Source organism: Eumetopias jubatus, unplaced genomic scaffold, assembly GCF_037043125.1.
Source record: "Eumetopias jubatus isolate StellerSeaLion01/CBP00866 unplaced genomic scaffold, mEumJub1_p1.0 scaffold_1, whole genome shotgun sequence".
Classification (NCBI taxonomy): Eukaryota; Metazoa; Chordata; class Mammalia; order Carnivora; family Otariidae; genus Eumetopias; species Eumetopias jubatus.
This window is the reverse complement of record NW_028274807.1, coordinates 141,330,970-141,350,299: the sequence shown is the minus strand read 5'-3', so window position 1 is coordinate 141,350,299 and position 19,330 is coordinate 141,330,970. Positions and strand designations below refer to the sequence as shown.

General features: G+C 35.4%; 1 protein-coding gene across 1 annotated transcript in view; it reads left to right on the top strand.

Moving 5' to 3' along the window:
- The window catches only part of AZI2 (5-azacytidine induced 2), a 34,195-nt gene extending 16,214 nt beyond the window's left edge, over positions 1 to 17,981 (top strand). The window contains exons 5-8 of the mRNA XM_028107113.2: positions 774 to 922; positions 7,465 to 7,523; positions 13,570 to 13,688; positions 15,959 to 17,981. Coding sequence (XP_027962914.1) covers positions 774 to 922; positions 7,465 to 7,523; positions 13,570 to 13,688; positions 15,959 to 16,371 — 740 coding nt within the window. The 3' untranslated portion in view covers positions 16,372 to 17,981. The remainder of the gene's footprint in view (positions 1 to 773; positions 923 to 7,464; positions 7,524 to 13,569; positions 13,689 to 15,958) is intronic.
- Positions 17,982 to 19,330: the final 1,349 nt, after the last annotated feature.

The window sequence follows — 19,330 nt, the reverse complement described above, 5'->3', positions numbered from 1 at the left end:
TGCCTGCTATTTAGACACACTGTCATGGAGTAGTTACAATTACTCTTTTTTTTTTTTTTTTAATTTCTGAAGATTGTTAAAATGTGCAGATGAGAGGCTGGAGTGAATAATTAGTTCTGGAGCATATGGCTATTGGCCTGTTCCCATGAACATTCTGATGAGACAAACTGAAGAGTAGGTCTCTGAGAGAGACCTTTTGATAGGAGTTTGAGATGAGCTCTCTTACAGTAGCTGGTTGGGGCTTTTTCTAGATAGACTAAAGAACTAAGCCAAAGGTAATTCAGTATCCAGTTGTATTGAGTTTCTACAGCAGATATTTATGAATAAATTGTTTTGACATCATGTTCTAGGCCTGATGGTTATACTTTATACTCTGAGGGGACTAGATGGAGTAATTAGAGACATGAGCTTCAGTTTCCTCACTTCATTTAATTATCACTGTCTTAACCTTGACTTATATATTATTGACTTGTCAACAGTTTTAGCATGTGTTTGATTAGTGTTATATATTTTAAAGTTCCAGACTGACAAACTTGTACTTTAACCTAAACAGAAAGTCAGGGGTAGTGGTGATTAATACATTCTGAAACAAGATTGGTAGGTTTCTTATTCTCATTAGCATAGATCTTTGAAAGTAATTACTGTTTTTAAAAAACTGTTGTGCATCTTTTGTATTAGTTTTTGTATTATCTACATTTTACTGGTATAACCTTTATGGAATTACAACAGATATAGAAGGCAAAAATAATAGTTAATGTCCATCCTTTTTTTAGTGATGAGGAATTTAAATCCACCTTCATCAAACTGGGAGGTGGAAAAGTTGAGCTGTGACCTGAAGATCCATGGTTTGGAACAAGAGCTGGAACTGTTGAGGAAAGAATGTAGTGACCTCAAAATACAGCTACAAAAAGCCAAACAAACGGTACTACAGAATTATTAAATTGAGAAATTCAGTATTCTGTGTATGCTATCTCTAGGATTTATAACTAAAGATTAAATCATAGAGTTAACATATAACTACCTGGAGAGTTACATTCTCTGAAAAATTTACCTTTATCTTCCCTTTTAATCATTTTGTCTAAAATTTGATATACTGTATACTTCTAGCATAATCCCAGAATTATATAATTTTATTGTTTTAAAAAACTCATTTTAAAAAAGCTTACTAGTTCGTGTATTAATTTATTAAAGCTGTTCCTTTTAAACTCCTTTTCCTTCAGTTTCCTTAAGTCATTTTTTTCTGTAAAGTTTTTAAGTTTATCATTTTAACTTAATAATTTGATTAATATAGACACCACAAGAGGCAACTTAGTTTTTAGAACTCTTAAAAAGAAAAGAAAAAACTTGACAGAGTCTACTAATTTTCAAAGGTCTCATTACTTTTGGGCAACTTCAATTTTCAGCAAATAGCTGAATTTTAAGAATTGGGGGGAAAAAGTAAAAACAACCGTGCTGAGCTGCTGAAGTATGGTTAGCCTAAAGTCATCCACTGAAACACAAGTTGCCTTTCAGGTCCTCACCAGGTCTGTTCACTAATACTTTACATTGGGTTCTAACAGAGCTGAATACAAGTTTTTAGATGTCATGACAGTGCTGCAGAGAAAAAGCAGAAATGGTAGAGAAAAAGAGTAGTGTGAGAGCAGTGTACCAAGTGCAAAGTTTAAAATAGTTGTTATAAGAAAAGTTTAGTAGTCTAGAGTCAAACAGCCATTATATACATTCATGTATTTTAAATAAGTTAACCAGTTAGATAATTATTTCTCAACTGTTTTACTAATCACAGCATTCTAACCCCACTGAGGAACTGTGTCACCTACCCCAGGTTCCTTTTGGGATGCCAATACCTAAAAAGACACTACTTCCTGTTTTCCCTGATTGCCAGCCAGGACACTGCGCCTGAATCCCAACTGTCCTGACATCCTGCCTGGCAGCCAGGCATTAAGAATAATACAGCATTCCACCTTGGCCTTAGCCAAATGAATTCTTCTGAACTGGACAATGAGAACTTGTTTTCAAGCCCCCAGACCTGATAAAGGGGAAACACTATAGAGATTACTGTTAGTTCCTATTAGGGCAAAATACTTCTTTTCCTACTTAACATCTGAAGTTAATTTCTGCAGTTACATACAGTTCCTTCAAAGGCTTCCTGCATCCTAGCCCACAAGCTTAGGTGCCATAGCCCCTGAGAAGCTAGCTAGCTGGCTGGCTGGCTGATGTACTTTCTTGTTTATTTATGTACATTTTTCTTAATTTTAATTTTTAAAAATATTTTAATTCCAGTGTAACGTACAGTGTTAGTTTCAGGTGTACACTATAGTGATTCATCAGGGTCAGGCCTGGTTAGTATTTGGATGGGAGCAATTCTATACTAACTGCTCATCATGATAAGTGTACTCTTAATCTCCTTCACATATTTGATCCATCCCCCCCACCTCCCCTTTGGTGTAACCATCTAGTCATTCTTTATAGTTAAGAGTCTGTTTTTTGGTTTGTCTCTTTTTTACTTTGTTCATTTGTTTTTTATTCTACATGTGAGTGAAATCACGGTATTGGTCTTTATCTGACTGGCTTACTTTGCTTATTTGCATTATACTCTCTAGATTCATCCATGTTGTTGCAAATGGCAGGATTCCATTCTTTTTATGGCTGAGTAATAGTCCCCTTTGTGTGTGTGTGTGTGTGTGTGTGTGTATACATACACATACACACACACACACACACACACACACACACTCATGGTAATTCTGTTTTTAACTTTTTGAGGAACTTCCAGACTAAAGTGGATTACACCAGTTTGCATTCTCACTGACATGCATGTGGGTTCCTTTTTTTCCTCATCCTCGTCAATACTTGTCTCTTGCATTTTTTGATTTTAGCCATTCTGATAGGTGTCAAGGTGATATCTCATTGTAGTTTTGATTTGCATTTTCCCGATGATGAGTTATGTTGAGCATCTTTTCGTGTGTCTTTTGGCTATCTGTATATCTTCTTTGAACAGATGCCTATTCAGGTCCTCTGCCCATTTTTTTTTTATTATGTTATGTTAATCACCATACACTACATCATTAGTTTTTGATGTAGTATTCCATGATTCATTGTTTGCGTATAACACCCAGTGCTCCATTCAGTACGTGCCCTCTTTAAAACCTGGAAGTCAGTCCTCTGCCCATTTTTAATTAGATTGTTTTTTAGATGTTGACTTGTGTAAGTTCTTTATATGTTTAGACTTGTGTAAGTTCTTTATATGTTTTGAATTCTAACCCTTTATCAGATATGTCATTTGCCAGTATCTTCTCCCATTCAATAGGTTGTCTTTTAGTTTTGTTGATTGTTTCCTTTGCTGTGCAGAAGCTTTTTATTTTGATGTAATCCCAATGTTGCTAAGGCCAATGACAAAGAGATTACTGCCTATGTTGTCTTCTGGTTTTATGGTTTCAGGTCTCACATTTAGGTCTTTAATCCATTTTGAGTTTACTTTTGTGTATGGTGTAAGAAAGTGGTGCAGTTTCATTCTTTTGCATATAGCTGTCCAATTTTCCCAAAACCATTTGTTGAAGAGATTGTCTTTTCCCCATTGCATATTCTTGCCTCTTTTTTCATAGATTAATTGGCCATATAGGCATGGGTTTATTTCTCAGTTCTCTGTTCGGTCTGTTTTTGTGGCAGTACTGTACTGTTTTGATTACTACAGCTTTGTAGTATATCTTGAAATCTGGGATTGTGCTATCTCCAGCTTTGTTCTTCTTTCTCAAGATTGCTTTGGGTATTCAGGGTCTTTTGTGGTTCCATACAAATTTTAGTATAATGTGTCTAGTTCTGTGAAAAGTACTCTTGGTATTTTGATAGGGATTGCATTAAATCTGTAAATGGCTTTGGGTAGAGTGAACATTTTAACAGTTTGTTCTACCAATCCATGAGCATGGAGTATCTTTCCATTTGTTTGTGTCATCTTCAATTTTTTTCATCAGTGCCGTAGAGTTTTCAGAGTACAGGTATTTCACTTACTTGGTTAAGTTTATTCCTAGGTATTTTATTATTTTTGATGTAGTTGTAAATAGGATTGTTTCCCTAATTTCTTCCTGCTACTTCATTATTAGTGTATAGAAATGCAACAGATTTCTATATATTGATTTTGTGTCCTGCAGCTTTACTGAATTCATTCATCGGTTTTAGTAGCTTTTTGGTGGTCTTTTCAGGTTTTCTACATACAGTATTCTGTCATCTGCAAGCAGTGGTAAGTTTTGCTTCTTCCTTACCAATTTGAATGCCTTTTTGTTTTCTTGTCTGATTGCTGTGGCTGCCATTTCCAGTACCGTGTTGAATAAAAGTGGTGAAAGTGGACATCCTTGTCTTCTTCCTGACCTTAGGGGGGAAGCTCTCCATTTTTCCCTCTTGAGTATTATGTTAGCTATGAGTTTTTCATAAAAGGCCTTTATAATGTTGTGGCATGTATCTTCTATACCTACTTTGTTGAGGGTTTTTATCATGAACAGATACTGAATTTTGTCAAATGCTTTTTCTGCATCTATTGGAATGATCATATGGTTTTTATCCTTTCTCCTGTTCATGTGATGTATCACATTGATCGATTTGGGAATATGGAACCACCCTTGCTTCCCAGGAATAAATTCTCCTTGATCACGGTGAATGATTTTTTTTTTTAATGTATTGTTGGATTTGGTTTGCTAGTATTTTGTTGAGGAATTTGCAGCTGTGTTCATCAGTGATATTGGCCTGTAGTTCCCTTTTTTTGTAGTATCTTTATCTGGTTTTGGTATCAGGGTAAGGCTGGCCTTGTATAATGAATTTGGAAGCTTTCCTTTCTCTTCAAATTTTTGGAATAGTTTGAGAGGAATAGGTATTAATTCTTCTTTAAATGTTTGGTATAATTTGCCTGTGAAGCCATCTGGTCCTGGACTTTTGTTTGTTGGTAATTTTTTGATTATTTAATTTCATTGCTGGTAGTTGGTCTGTTCAAATTTTCTATTTCTTCCTGATTCTCTTTTGGGAGATTGTATGTTTGTAGGAATTTCTCCCATTTCTTCTAGGTTTCCTAGTTTGTTGGCATATTATTTTTCATAATATTCTCTTATAATCCTGGGTATTTCTTGTATATGTTTCCTCTTACTGCTTTTAAAATTTATCTTTGTCACTACTTTTTGCCATTTTAGTTACTCTGTGTCTTGCTGTGGACCTCTTGGGATGGGGGGCTTTCTGTGCCTACTGTATCTGGATTTCTGTTTCTTCCCCCAGATTTGGGAAGTTTTCAGCTCTTCAGCTTTTCTGCCTCCTTTCTTTCTCTTCTTTTTGTGGGGTAATTAGGCCCCTCTGGGTTTTCAAAGCCAAATGTTACAGGGATTCGTTTTCCCTGTATGTGTTCCCCATACCTGGGGTGCCTAGTGTGAGGGTCTGTTTTTCTTCCTTCTCTGTGCCAGTGGTGTCCCTCCCTTCTGCAGACAGTCCTTTGGGTGGGTGTGTTTAGCTCCTGCCTGCTATTCCTGCCTCTTCAGATTGGCCTCCTCTTTACTTTTTGCCGTGGAGCGTCTGTTCTGTAAGTTCTTTGGGTTATTGACACTGATGTGGATGTTACCTGGTTGTATCTGTGGAACGAGGTGAGCATAGGATCCTTCTCCTCTGCCATCTTCTTTAAAAAAAAAAAAAAAAAGACCTCTAAAGATTTTATTTAATTGAGAGCACGAGACAGGGGGAAGGGCAGAGGGAGAAGCAGACTACCTGCTGAACAGAGAGCCCAACGCGGTCCTCAGTCCTAGGCCCTGATCATGACCTGAGCTGAAGGCAGATGCTTAACTGATTGAGCCACCCAGGTGCCCCTAGAGGCTTTTTTTTTTTTTTTTAAAGATGTGATTGCAAGAAAGATCTGTACCTGGAAGCTCTGAATTATAATTGTCAGTAAATAGATTTTCCTTGAAAGGAAAATGATAGCTTTTTACATAATGGATATTTCCTTATAGAGTAGGTAGCAGTACCATGTAAAAAAATTGGCTTATAATTATGGTGTTGCTTATTAACTGTGTAACATTAGGAATATCATTTACTTCTTCTGAACTTGTTTTCTTTAAAGGAGACTTTTAAATATGTCTTTTCCATAAAGGTTAGATAACATATAACACATTTAGCACAATGCCTAGTATATAGTGTACTCAGTAAGTCAGTGTGTTTCAAAAAAACTTAAGGTAATCCAGAAAAGCAGTACTGTTAAGAGGGTGTGTGTATTACAGTTCAGTTCTTATTAGTTACTCTTTCCCACTAGATGGTGCTAGGGGATTTGCTTTTAGTTTAATTCATCTATCATAAATCATAGACATTTGAAGGTAGAAGAAACTTTAGAAATTTTTCATTTACTGCTGAAATGGCATCTGAAAGACTAAGAAACGAGTTTAATAAAATTGTTTTAAAAAATTTAAGGGGTGCCTGGGTGGCTCAGTTGTTAAGCGTCTGCCTTTGGCTCGGGTCATGATCTCCAGGGTCCTGGGATCAAGCCCCGTATCGGGCTCCCTGCTCAGTGGGAAGCTTGCTTTTCCCTCTCCTGGTCCCCCTGCTTATATTCCTGCTCTTGCTGTCTCTCTCTGTCAAATAAATAAAATCTTTAAATAAATAATAAAATTTAAGACTTAGTTCTCGAACCTCATAGGAACTTCTTTGACAGGGTGAGGGAGGGATTTAAAATTTAAAAATGCTCACAACTAAGATAAAGAAATGAACCAGGAAAAGGAAGACTGGAATGCTCAAAATAAACTTATCAGAGGTTCCAAGTTGAAATCTTGATGTTGTGAGATGTATACTTTTAAATTTTGTTCAAAGGTATTGCTGATCAGAGTCCCCTTGGATGTGGGAATCAGAGAGCAAGTCGGAGAAAAAATTATGTTCACTTTATTAATCTTATATCTACTGTAGCCATATTTACAAATACTTCTGAGGTGGTATTTTCTGTGAAACATTTTATAACATCTTTTAAAGTGTGAAATAGCATTCCTACATGGATATAATAATGAGGGTTTTTTTCGAGGGGGGTTACTCAGTAGATTACTGTTTAGTATTAATGAGATCAATGAGATAATGAGCGTCAGTTCCACTTATGGCCCTTTTAAACTTCCCCCCAGTATTCCAGTCATTTATATTCAGAAAAGTTGATCCTTTGGAAAAAAAGACACTAGGGCCAAAGAAATTTAGAAAACACTGGATCTTTAAAATGGAGTTTTTGTAGAGGTCTCAGGTACCTATTAATAGCCCATTTAGTGATTCACAATGTGCTGTTATCTTTACCAAAGGTTCTGAGAAGTCCTAAAGTGTAGGAACCTATTTAAGTTGAACAGTGTTTCCCAATATTTTGTAACCATGGGCCCCTGTATATGTGAAATTTCCACATCATAAGGCACTAGTTGGGAAACAGATCTATACTTCTTAACAATTACAACTTTAATTTTTTTTTTAAACAAATAATAGGATCAATCTCAGGAAGACAATCTGAAGAGCAGCGATCTCCAAAGACTGAGCATTTCAAGGTATGAACATTCTTCAACATTCAGAAATAGCATATTCTTTTGTAGGCCACTTTGTATAGCTTACCTAGATTTCTGTTATGATTTAAACTTAAAAGCGAATGGATACTATTTGGGTACTGCATGTAATCTCTGACCACAGTGGATTTATGAAAAACAAATTTTAACTGCTCTTCAACAGTTGGCTTGAACTTTAGTAGAAAGGTATATATTGTGAGGCCTCAATATTTTAGATAGGGCTTTAGGGAGCTAGCTGTGTAGAAAGTATTCTGTAATCCTGATTTTGCATGAAGAATTATACATTTCCATATACAGTAATACCATCTTGTCCTAAGGGCATACTTGGACCACCTTAGTCTTTGGTATAACGTGAATTTTAAGAGAACTGTCCTCCTAGGGTAAAAACAAAAGTATCTATAAGTGTTCATGTATATTACTTTAAGACGTCATTTTTATTTAAGTAACATGTACTGTGTTTCAAATTATCTTATTTTACATCCCTTCTGTATATGGATTCTTTCATCCAATGAAAAATAGTGAGTTGACTTCATTATTGGATCATTTGGCTTCTAGTTTACTAGTCAAAAGTAAATAATGTGAAATGGCTCCTTCCTATTCCTATCAAAAAACCTAATTGAGAGAAATGAGCAACTAGGGCAAACAATTTGAAGATTGCAGCCAATTTTCTAGATCCAGGGGATAGGCAAACTTTTTCTGTAAGGGACCAGCATATTTAAGCCTTGTGGGTCATAACACATCTCTCTTGCAACTATTAAACTCTGCCATTTGGACAGTTCTTCTGTTATGCCTTCAAGTTTCATCTAACTTTACCAGCAAGGAAGTTTTTCCTTTTTAAACAGTGTGTCTAGGTCAGTGTCCATGTAAATTATTTCTGAAAGTTGTGTTTAAGATATATTTATTTATCTTAGAAAGGCGTATGTGTGAGCAGGGGAGGGGCAGAGGGAGAGGGGAAGCGGACTTCCCACCGAGCATGGATCCCGACACAGGGCCTCTGTCTCACCACCATGAGATCATGACCTGAGCCGAAACCAAGAGTTGGATGCATAACCAACTGAGCCACCCAGGCACCCCATATTTCTGAAAGTTTTCTTTATCAAAATTATCTTTTCTCCTGTCAACCCAGGTTTCCCCTCATTTTGTTGTATTTATCAGTTTTATAAGCCTCTTCAAACCATTTTTGGATAGAATCAGAGTACATCAAATGAAAGGGCTATATGTATATTGTGTATTAGGGATACGTGATACAGAATGAGACTTCTGCTTCCATTCATGGGAAATTTTACATAATTTGGTTTACATCTACTGAGAATAACTCAAAAAGCTGCCTCTGCCCCCAAATGTCTTTAAAGACATCATATAACTAACAAGATAATGAGGGATCTCTACACCAGGATTTAAGAGGACAAAGGTACAAGGAGATGAGTCTAGTTTTTGAGGCTACCCAAGTCTATGTAATTTTGGCTTCAGAGTGCAGTTTTGAATTCTCTAAAGCTTAGTATTAACTCAGAGTATCAGCTGAGAGAAACAGTTTTTAGAAAGATTTGCCTTAAGTTCTTCACTTTGAGAGTTACTTGTCTGCTAAAAGAACTGTATAATTAAAGCATGTCCTAATGGCTCCACTAGTGCTCAAAGTATACTTATGGTTTTATACAGGTTGGTTTGCATTTATTTTATGTAAACAGTATGAATTGCAAAACTAATTAGGTTTCCCTTTTTTGGTTAGTAACTAGAAACTAATAACCAAATTTGTAGCTTATTCCTTGGTAAACTTTTTATCATGCATTTTTATGTTAGCCTCATAGCTAACTGCTATGAGCTAGCTGCATTTTATCTTGTTTTTCCTTCACCTTACCATTTATACCTATTCCCAGTTTATAGTCCTGTGTTTTATTGATATTTTTAAGTTACCTCATCACTTTTAAGTGGAATAATTCAGATGTAAGTTTACTACATTAGCAAAAAGGTACATAGGAATGTTTCCACAAAACTTTTAAGTTCAAGTTTATATATTTTTAAGGCTTTTTTTTTTTTAAAGATTTTATTTGAGAGAGAGTGAGCAAGAGAGAGAGAGAGCATGAGCGGAGGTAGGGGCACAGGGAGGGGGAGAAGCAGACTCTCCTGCTGAGCAGGGAGCCTGATGCGGGGCTCAATCCCAGGACTCTGGGTCATGACCTGAGCCAAAGGCAGACACTTAACCGACTGAGCCACCCAAGAGTCCCAGATTGTTTTTCATTTCTTTGTAAAACACCCTTTTTGGGAAAACTTTTTTTTTCATATTTCCTCCATTATATTGCCAGGCAAATGAGGTACCTCATATAGAGTGAAACTTTAGTTGCTGGAGGCCTTTTATATGGTACTTACTGTGTGCAACATCATTTAACAACAGCTCAATCAAATTTGGCCTGTTTCCTGCCAGTGTTCGGTTTGGTGTTAGCTTTAGTTGTTGTTCTTAAACATATCTAGGTATGGAGTAAACTTACATTGTGAACTTCTTAAAATGTAAATCTTTAGGAAATATGGATTAGGTTAGTGTTTTTCAAACCGTGCTGTGTTCCCTTAGTGGTCATGAAACTGTGTGTTGAGAGAAGTATTTTATACAAATATTGAATAAAACAGAATAGAACATACCAGATTGTATTAAACATAATAAGGGGGTAAGTATGGTTTCTCATAACTTGTTTTCTTTGGGTTGCAGTGTAAAATGATTCCTTGCTGGGCCTCACAATCAAAAATGTCTAAAAGACTCTTGGTTGTGGGGAATCACAGTTGTCAAAATACGCATTTTAAATCTTTACCTCTTGGGTAAGATATCTCATACTTTGATTTTCGTTCCTCTGGGGAATGTTAATAGTTCAGTAAATTTTTTTCAGAAGCTAAGGAAAAACACAAATAGGTGAAGTAAAAAATTAAGATTTTTCTTAGACAAGGAATACTCGTTTCACTATTGAAGAGTTTTGAATGTATAGTGTCAATTAAGAAAACTGGGCTTTTAGGGCACCTGGGTGGCTCAGTCGTTAAGCGTCTGCCTTCAGCTCAGGTCATGATCCCAGGGTCCTGGGATCTGGCTCCATGCATACGGAGCTCCTTGCTTGGCGGGAAGCCGGCTTCTCCCTCTTCCATTCCCCCTGCTTGTGTTCCTGCTCTCGCACTCTCTCTCTCTCTGTCAAATAAATAAAATCTTTAAAAAAATTAAAACTGGGCTTTTACACAATTTGACTTCGTAAGCAGGACATGAAATCTGCTTATTCACATATCTCAAAAAGGAGGTATGTTACATTTAAAATTTAGAGGGTTGAAATTTGAGGTTAAGAAGGTTGTGTTGGCAGCCAGCATATTGGAGGTGCTTGGGTAAATGTGTGATGAAGATGATGGTAATAATGATATGAAAAATGTTACCCCAAAAAGGCAGCAAGCAGTCCTTAGACTGGGGATAATTAAAAGATGGTTTTGGGGCGCCTGGGTGGCTCAGTTGGTTAAGCGACTGCCTTCAGCTCAGGTCATGATCCTGGAGTCCCTGGATCAAGTCCCGCATCGGGCTCCCTGCTCGACAGGGAGTCTGCTTCTCCCTTGACCCTCCCCCCTCTCATGTGCTCTCTCTCTCTCTCTCTCTCTCAAATAAATAAATAAAGTCTTTAAAAAAAATAAAAGATGGTTTTGATCAGCAACATGTTGAGTATGGAGTAAGTTCTCCTGAACCTGTTTCCTCACGTGGAAAATGTGGTTACCCAGCTTGCCAAGTTGGTGTGAGAACATGGTTGAGCATTTATTGTTAGGCATTTCACCCATTTTGTTTCGTCTGTTTTGTTTTGTAGGGTTCTCATTTGGGATGCTTTTTAGTGTTGCATCTCAGTGCTCATTTTATAATTTCATACACACACACACACACATATATATGAATGTAATATGTATGTAATATACACACACCCACCTATACATATATATGCACCTGTGTCATTTAAACCAAAACTTAAATTCATACTCCTGGTTGGTTGGGGAGCTGGGGCACAGCCAGCCTGTACAATTTCAAAAATATCTAGGTAAGTGAAGGTTAATTGGAACTCTGTTGAAGATTTGTGGATGACAGTTTGCCTTTTCCAATCTCACTTAAGTAATGTTTAAGTACTTTGTTCAAATAGAATTTTTTTAACATACTTTGAAGACTATAGGACTTTAAAGTGACTGTTATTACTTTGAAATCCACAAGGGGGAGAGCTTATACTTAGTAATTTTTTTTTTTTTTTTTAAGCTGTAGTTTTTAATCAGGTGACATTAAGGGCAAAGAAAAAGACTTAGATGTATGTTAAACTTGGTGACCTAGTTTTTAGTTTAACCTAGTATATAAGCAGTGTTCATTAAATTGAATTGGAAAATGTGTATTAGATACTGCTTTAACACTTCCATTATAATTGTTTTTCTTTTGTTTTACATGCTTAGCTATTTTGAATGATTAAATGTGTTTGATATTCTAGGATCCAAACATAGTCTTGGGTATTTGCTTTGCTTTTCTCAAAGTCAGGTACTGATTTACCATCTCATGCCAATAATTAAACACTATTTTTGAACTGTATTATTCATATCATGACTGTCTGCATGAATTAGCACATATACAGCATTTACACTTACTGCTGTGTAATTTAACTCTTTGGAAAGCATACCGAATACCCACAATTGCAACAAGGAACCAACAACTCTTCACACTTAAGACAGGTTCCTATGTGAGACATTCATTGTAGCATACATCTCAGATGTTTACTGGTGAAGTGGAGGTGGTTAACTAATTTTTGTGAAGTAATTATTTCACACTTATCAAAAACCTGCAAAAAGCCCTGTGATTTTTAATAGACTACTGTTTGACAAATGACATTTACAGTAGACTAAAACATGTAGATTTTTCCCAAAAGCAGTATATTCTGCTTCTAGTGAAAGAATTGTAGTCTGAGTGGAATAGAAATATCTGACAAAAAAAAAAAAACATATATAAGCTTACATTCAGAATGATGGTTTTTGAGTAGGTCTGTTGCATTGTAATTTGAATAGGATGTTAGATTTAGATATCAAGAGTATTATCCCTTGGTTTGTTCAAAGGTTTTTGTGTATAGCTAGATAAAAACTGCCATATTTTCTAACTTGATTTACTTATTAAATTTATGCCAATATCTTTAAGAGGCAGTAACGGTCATTTGAATGCTATGAGATCAGTTGTTTTTATACTTAAAATTTTACATATTCTTGTATAGCAAAGTAAGAATATATATTGAAGATTTCAGTTTATTTAGTTGGCAGTTAAAAGCCAAAAAAAAAAAATCATGAATATCCATGTTTAATGGGAGAATGAAACTTTCGCAAATTAGGTTTAAAATAACTAATTTATAACTTCTCAAATTATGAAAATGACTGGCATTTATGAAGTTTGTAATTTCTGTTTCATATAATCCTCTCTCGCTTCTTTTCCCTTACCAGGAAATCATATGGCTCTTCTTGTGCTGTCATGTCACATTGGTTTAGAACCAACAATATGAGACAGCCCAGTCAAACATAAAAGAATGAAATGCATGAAACCTAAATTTTAATGTGGATTTGGGTATATATTCAGTTGATACATTTCAATTCACAATGTCAAAACCAAATAATCAAGAGATAAATACAAATTAAAACTCTATACATGAATGTCACTTTATTTTTTATCAGATTTGTAAATGAAGGCCATACCCCTTACTTTTATAGTCACAGCACAGCACATGATAGGCTATAATTAATAAACTTGGTTGTAATAATTTTTGTAATACCCTTCTGTTTAATATAGTTCAATTAATGGCTAGAAATTAGGTCAGTATTCTTATGAATAAGATCTTTTTACTTGTTCTAATGCCCTAATTGTATTTCAGTTATTTAATGAGGAAGTTTTAATTTATATCATCTCAAAACTAATTGGAGCAGAAATGCAGATATGCTCATTTCTATGTTAAAGTCACTCCTTTCTGTCTATAAAATTATAACCATTAACTTTTTTAAAAAAACTGTATTTCAGTGATAATATGCAAAATGCATACTGGGAACTGAAGAGAGAAATGTCTAATTTACATTTGGTGACTCAAGTACAAGCTGAACTACTAAGAAAACTGAAAACCCCAACTACAATCAAGAAAGGCAAGTTAATGTTTGCTGGAAACCACTGATTCCAGCCAAACAGCTTGAGGAGCAACTGGCTATCGTTTCTTATCGAAATTTCATCAGATGATTTTGATAAGCCAAAGTATATATAGTATGTTCACAGTCTACCTATTCTCTGCTTTGGCTTCATTCTCATACTGGTCAACTTCACACATAAAGGTGTTGCTGATGTGTTTTTTTCTTCAGTACTGTATTCTTTTCCCCTTGTGGCTTTTTTTCTCAGCCAAGTGTTGCTTTTGTGTATAAGGCTGAGGTGTTAAGTTAGCTCTAGTTGACCTTTTACCACAACTCCTTCTTATATTAAAAAAAAAAAAAAGAGAGACCAAGACACCAAAAGCTATTTTTCATTACAGTGCTATAGAACATATCAAAGACCTAGCTCTTTAAATTGTTTTGAAAAAAATTACTTTGATGCATTCATTGGGTTCTTTTCATTTGGTAAACTTAATTTTTCTTTCCATAAAGGATAGATTGTTTAGAATGGAGACTAGGCATTATCCCCTTATCCCTTTCAATGAAATGAAAATTTTCATTGATTTGCTTTTCATATGTAACTGCTTGGCTGACTAAACTTTTTGAGTTTTGGGCTAACATAGTAGTGGCTACTTTGCCAAAGCTATTTTTATACCTCAGAGAAAAATCAGTGCATTTGCACTTATTACATAATAGGTATATTCTGAAAAGTTGTAAATTTGAATGCCTTAAGTTTATTTTAAAGGAATGAGATGTGACTTTTTATAAAAAATAATCGCCACCACCTAATTTAAAATTATATGCACCTCGTATTACCCCTAAAGAGGGCACAAGAGTATTTTATAAATCTCCTCAGGAGTATTTACTAGGAGGGAAAAAGGAAAACTGAAGTCAAAACTCCTTTCAGTTTCCTGAGAGTTATTTATGAATCAGGCAAACTAATATGGTGCCCTGGCAGGCTCCAACTTAATTTATGGTTCATTTTGCCCTTGAGTTTTTCAAGGGCAGGGTTACATATGAGGCAAATGTATGTCCTTTTAAAAGGAACGCACAATAATTTTGTAGGGAGTTTTCAGTGAGGCTCTTTGTTTATATAATAAATACAATTTCCAAAGAATAATATAGGAGAAATGCTCTTTCCGTATTTGAGAATGACTCATTCATGTGTCCCTTCTGAGCTGAAGGATGAGTTCTTTCGGTGTATCAGACCATAAATTTTCTAGCACACTACAACAGTGGCAGGCTTAAGGCCACCACTCCTTACTGCAGAACTCAGTGCTTTGAGGAATAGAGACAGACTAAATCACCTTTTCTCCTAACCTACAGATCACTCTTGTCCAGAAGTGGAGCACCATTACTTCTATGTCTCCTCTACTCCTGTCCCTCTTCCCAAGAAAAAAAGGGAGTGAGCTTATTTTACAATGTGGTTCAGTTTCTTATAAAATTATAGATTGAAGTCTTTGTTCTAATTCCTAGCATTCTGTCCTAGTTGGTTGAATTGGAAGGGGAAGAGAAGTTCATAAGCTCATACTACCGTTATGCTGGCTATCACTAAATAACAGCTTTAAAGCAATTTGTTTTCTAAGCCATTACGTGTGTACTGAACACATTTTTTTTCCTTGACCTATTACTGTAACCATAGCAGAAATGTGTGTTTATTTAAGAAACAGGATTATTTTATAAGTTTTATTCAAACTTTTATCCATAAAAGCCTTCGGATATATATTAAAACTTCATTTAGGCCTCATCAGTTCACAATATAATTATTTCTGAAAAAATTTACTTTTAAAGCACCTGTGGAAAAAAGATTTGAATAAGCAAAGGATATATTTAACATTACTTTAGAACAGCTTAGTTTCCACTGACACGTAAATAGTCTACAAACCTTTTCTAGCCACATTAAGAGACAAAAAGGGGATCCTTCCTGTATTTTAACTTTATTGGTTTCCAACTTCTTAAACTATGGAATTCTTCATCTTCATTAATAATTCTGTGATATAGGCAAGGCAGGATTACTATGTCAGTTTTGCAGACAAGTGACACCTGGAAGTAATTAAGTGATTTTAAAGTAAAGTCACAATGTCAGTAAATAGTGATCCAGGATTAGAACTCAGATCATTTTTCATCTGTCGTCAAGTCACAATGCCCCAGTGATCACACTTAGAAATGTTAATTTTATTTCCAGTTCTAGATGTAACCAAATTAATGAAATGTTACGTATTTTATGATCACAAATGCCTTGACAACTGACATTTAGCCTGTTTTCTTTTTAGCCTGTGCCCCAGTAGGATGCATGGAAGACCTTGGGAGAGACAGCACAAAACTGCACTTGGCGAATTTTACTGCAACATACAAAAGACATTCCCCCCTCTCACCAAACGGCAAAACTGTTTGCCATACCACATCTTCCCCTTTACCAGGAGATATAAAAGTTTTATCAGAGAAAGCAATTCTCCAATCATGGACAGATAATGAGCGATCCATTCTTCATGATGGTACTAACTTTCAGGAACACAACTCTTATGGCAGAAATTCTCTGGAAGATAATTCTTGGGTATTCCCAAGCCCTCCTAAATCAAGTGAGACAGCATTTGGGGAAACTAAAAATAAAACTTTGCCTTTACCCAACCTGCCACCACTGCATTACTTGGATCAACATAATCAAAACTGTCTTTATAAGAATTAATTCTGAAGAGATTCATGATCTGGTCATGCTCCCTCAGTGGCACTCTCAAGAAATTAACAAACTGAAAGCAGATTTTGATTAAACTTTTGCAGAGTTCTTCGGTATATACATTTGCACATACTGTTCCACATTATGTAGTTGATTTTCCAGTACGAAAGAGCACCCTCCAGCTCCATGTTCCGGCTAAGAATCAGACATATGCTACTTATTAATAAACTTAAGGTGTTTCAAAGAGACAATTCTACCTTTGATAGTAATTGTAAATAACAGCCTCTCATAAAGAATGGAATTAAAATTTCTTAGACATGGTTTTATAAAGCATGTGAAATGCCTAAATAACCATTCATAAAAATAAGAGGCCATTAATACCTGAGAAAAACAGTAATAAGTTGCTTTAAGTTGCAAAAAAGAGCAAATGGCAAAATGAATAGGTTATGTTTCTGTTTATATTGCATAAAGATGAAGAGTGCATAAAGTTGAATAGTTATCTCTTACAGGTTATTCCATCTCCATATGCTTACTGTGTTTCAAAGTTTTTAAGACAAAATTTTTTTTAATCACAGTGTTAATACTTGAAGTAATGAAATAGTTGAAAAACTATGTGGTGTGTGAACTATTATAATTCTACAGTATTCAATGAGAAGTAGAAAGAGCACCACAAAGGTTTCAGTCTAAATCTGTGCCTTCAGTGGTCCATAATGAAAATGTAAGTATGTAACTGGATAAAGTAATTTTCTTCAAAGAGTCTATACCTGCTTGTTAATGTAGAGCAACTTATAAATTGTTAGTGTTTTTGAAATGTAACATTTTACTCATTGAGCTAGTGATTTTTCATTAACCAAATTAGGAATTATCATTCTGTAAACCAAATCTGTGCTGTATTGATATAGTACAATCATGAAATGTCCCGACTTTTTGATTCTAAGTGGCCTATCATTTATAAACAAGGATATAACAAGGATGACTTCACACGGAAATCTATCTAAATTCTTGCAGGGTGGTGGTATTAACATATTAGTAATATAATGTATTAGTTGGCTTACACATCTTTTGCCTGAGATAAAGTGTTTCATGTAGGAGGCCTTTATCCTTTTTGATAGACAGTTTCAAATACCTTGAACTCAAAAGAATATCTCAGATCTCTTCTATATTAACTGAATAGCATACATACATAAACAGTGTTCACTGTTCACCAGATATTTTTGTCTTTCTATTATCTTACTCACTTATTCAAGCTTGTCTGTGATTAATGGAATTGGTGTCAGATGCTGGAATTTATTGACCAATGAACACAGCTGACTCCAGGGAGTACAATCTCCTGCCAAGTGATAGAACAAAACCCAATATGCATAAAACAAATACAAGACTCCAGGCTTTAGCTAAAGGAAGCAACTACCTGTGTAATAAGAAAGCAGCAGAAACTATTTCTCATGTGGCTGCATAGGCTATATATTCTATCTAATCTCTAATGTAGCTTACTGGTTTGCCTTTTTTTAAACCAAGGTTGGAAACTTTCCTTTGTAAAGAAGTAGTATGCGATAATGGCTTGATTAATGTTTTGAACAATGCCAAGAAATTGTTTAATTAAAATAAATTATTTTTGTTTGAAATTGAAGAGAATGTGAAATACTGTCCCTTGCCTATATATTCCAAGGTCAGGTACTAATTGTTAGTTGTTCATTTGATACATATTAACAGGCATTTGTCTTGTTAAACTTCTACTTCTTTTAAGTGGAAAAAATGTTCTTCCATCTGACCAAGAGGGTGGCTATCAAACAGGTATGCTAGAAATCAGTGGTTGTATGTTCTTTACAGTGTAAAGTGCAAAATAAATGATGTGTAGGACTCTTTAGTAAAGATTAACCAAAAACTCTACCTAGCCACAAATTTAAAAATGTGTGCTTTATGATCATCTCCGTTGTACCTAAGATTCAAAGAGATATGAGAATGGCCCATCTGTAGGTGATATCTGAGATGGAAAAAATTTTTTTAAAGATTTAATTGAGGGGGGTGGGAGGGAGAAAGAAAATCTCAAGCAGACTTTCCACTGAGTGCCAAGCCCAACAATGGGGGCCTGGATCCCAGGACCCTGAGATCATGAACTGAAAAATTTTATGTTGAGTTCTTTCATACTGCTTGAAATTTACTCCAAAGGGCTTTCCTTGGAAATTTCTTTAATCTTTAGATTTTTATAACCCAGTTCACATTTCACATAACAGAACAAAGAGAACACAGGTAAGGACAAAAAGCCACTTACTCCTTCCTCGATCTCCCATTAGCGAAAATACAATTTGCATCTTCTCTTTAAAAGGAAACGGAGACTCTGCCAAAATGGAACCTAATTCCTAAGCAGAGCAGGGACATGTCTATGTGAGACAATTAGAAAACCAAGTAAGTAGGGGAAAATTTAGACTTAAATTGAGACCAAATCATGCAAAAACCATAATGATCTGATCCGGAGAGGCTACTTCAACAAGGTGAATCTTCAGGGGAAGAAAATCTGTGCACTGTTTCTTAACAGAAATAGTATCAGCCAGAGGTATGAATGAGCAAGCAAGACAACAAATGAGGCAGCTGTACTAGTCAGAGAAGTAGACAAGTGTGGTGGCTAGGCATGGATATCCTGAAAGCTGTGATAAATGAGTAGCTTCTGACATTACAGAAGAATGAACATATTTATATAACCTACTGTCCAGCACCTGTGGGGAAAGTGACATCTACATAAGTGAATTTTCTACATAAAATTGAAGGTGGCTCCTCTGATTCTCATCCAAATTAGAAATCAGCCACACATTATAAATTTTACCAGCTTTTTAAAGCAACGGCCTTTTCTTCATTTGCACCATTAAAAATAAAAATTAAGGTCCTGTGCTCTAGGAAATGTACCAATACCAAAAGGCCAACAGAAGAATATAGGCTTGTTTACTCCTATGGTATGTGGTCTCTAGGTTTCTATATT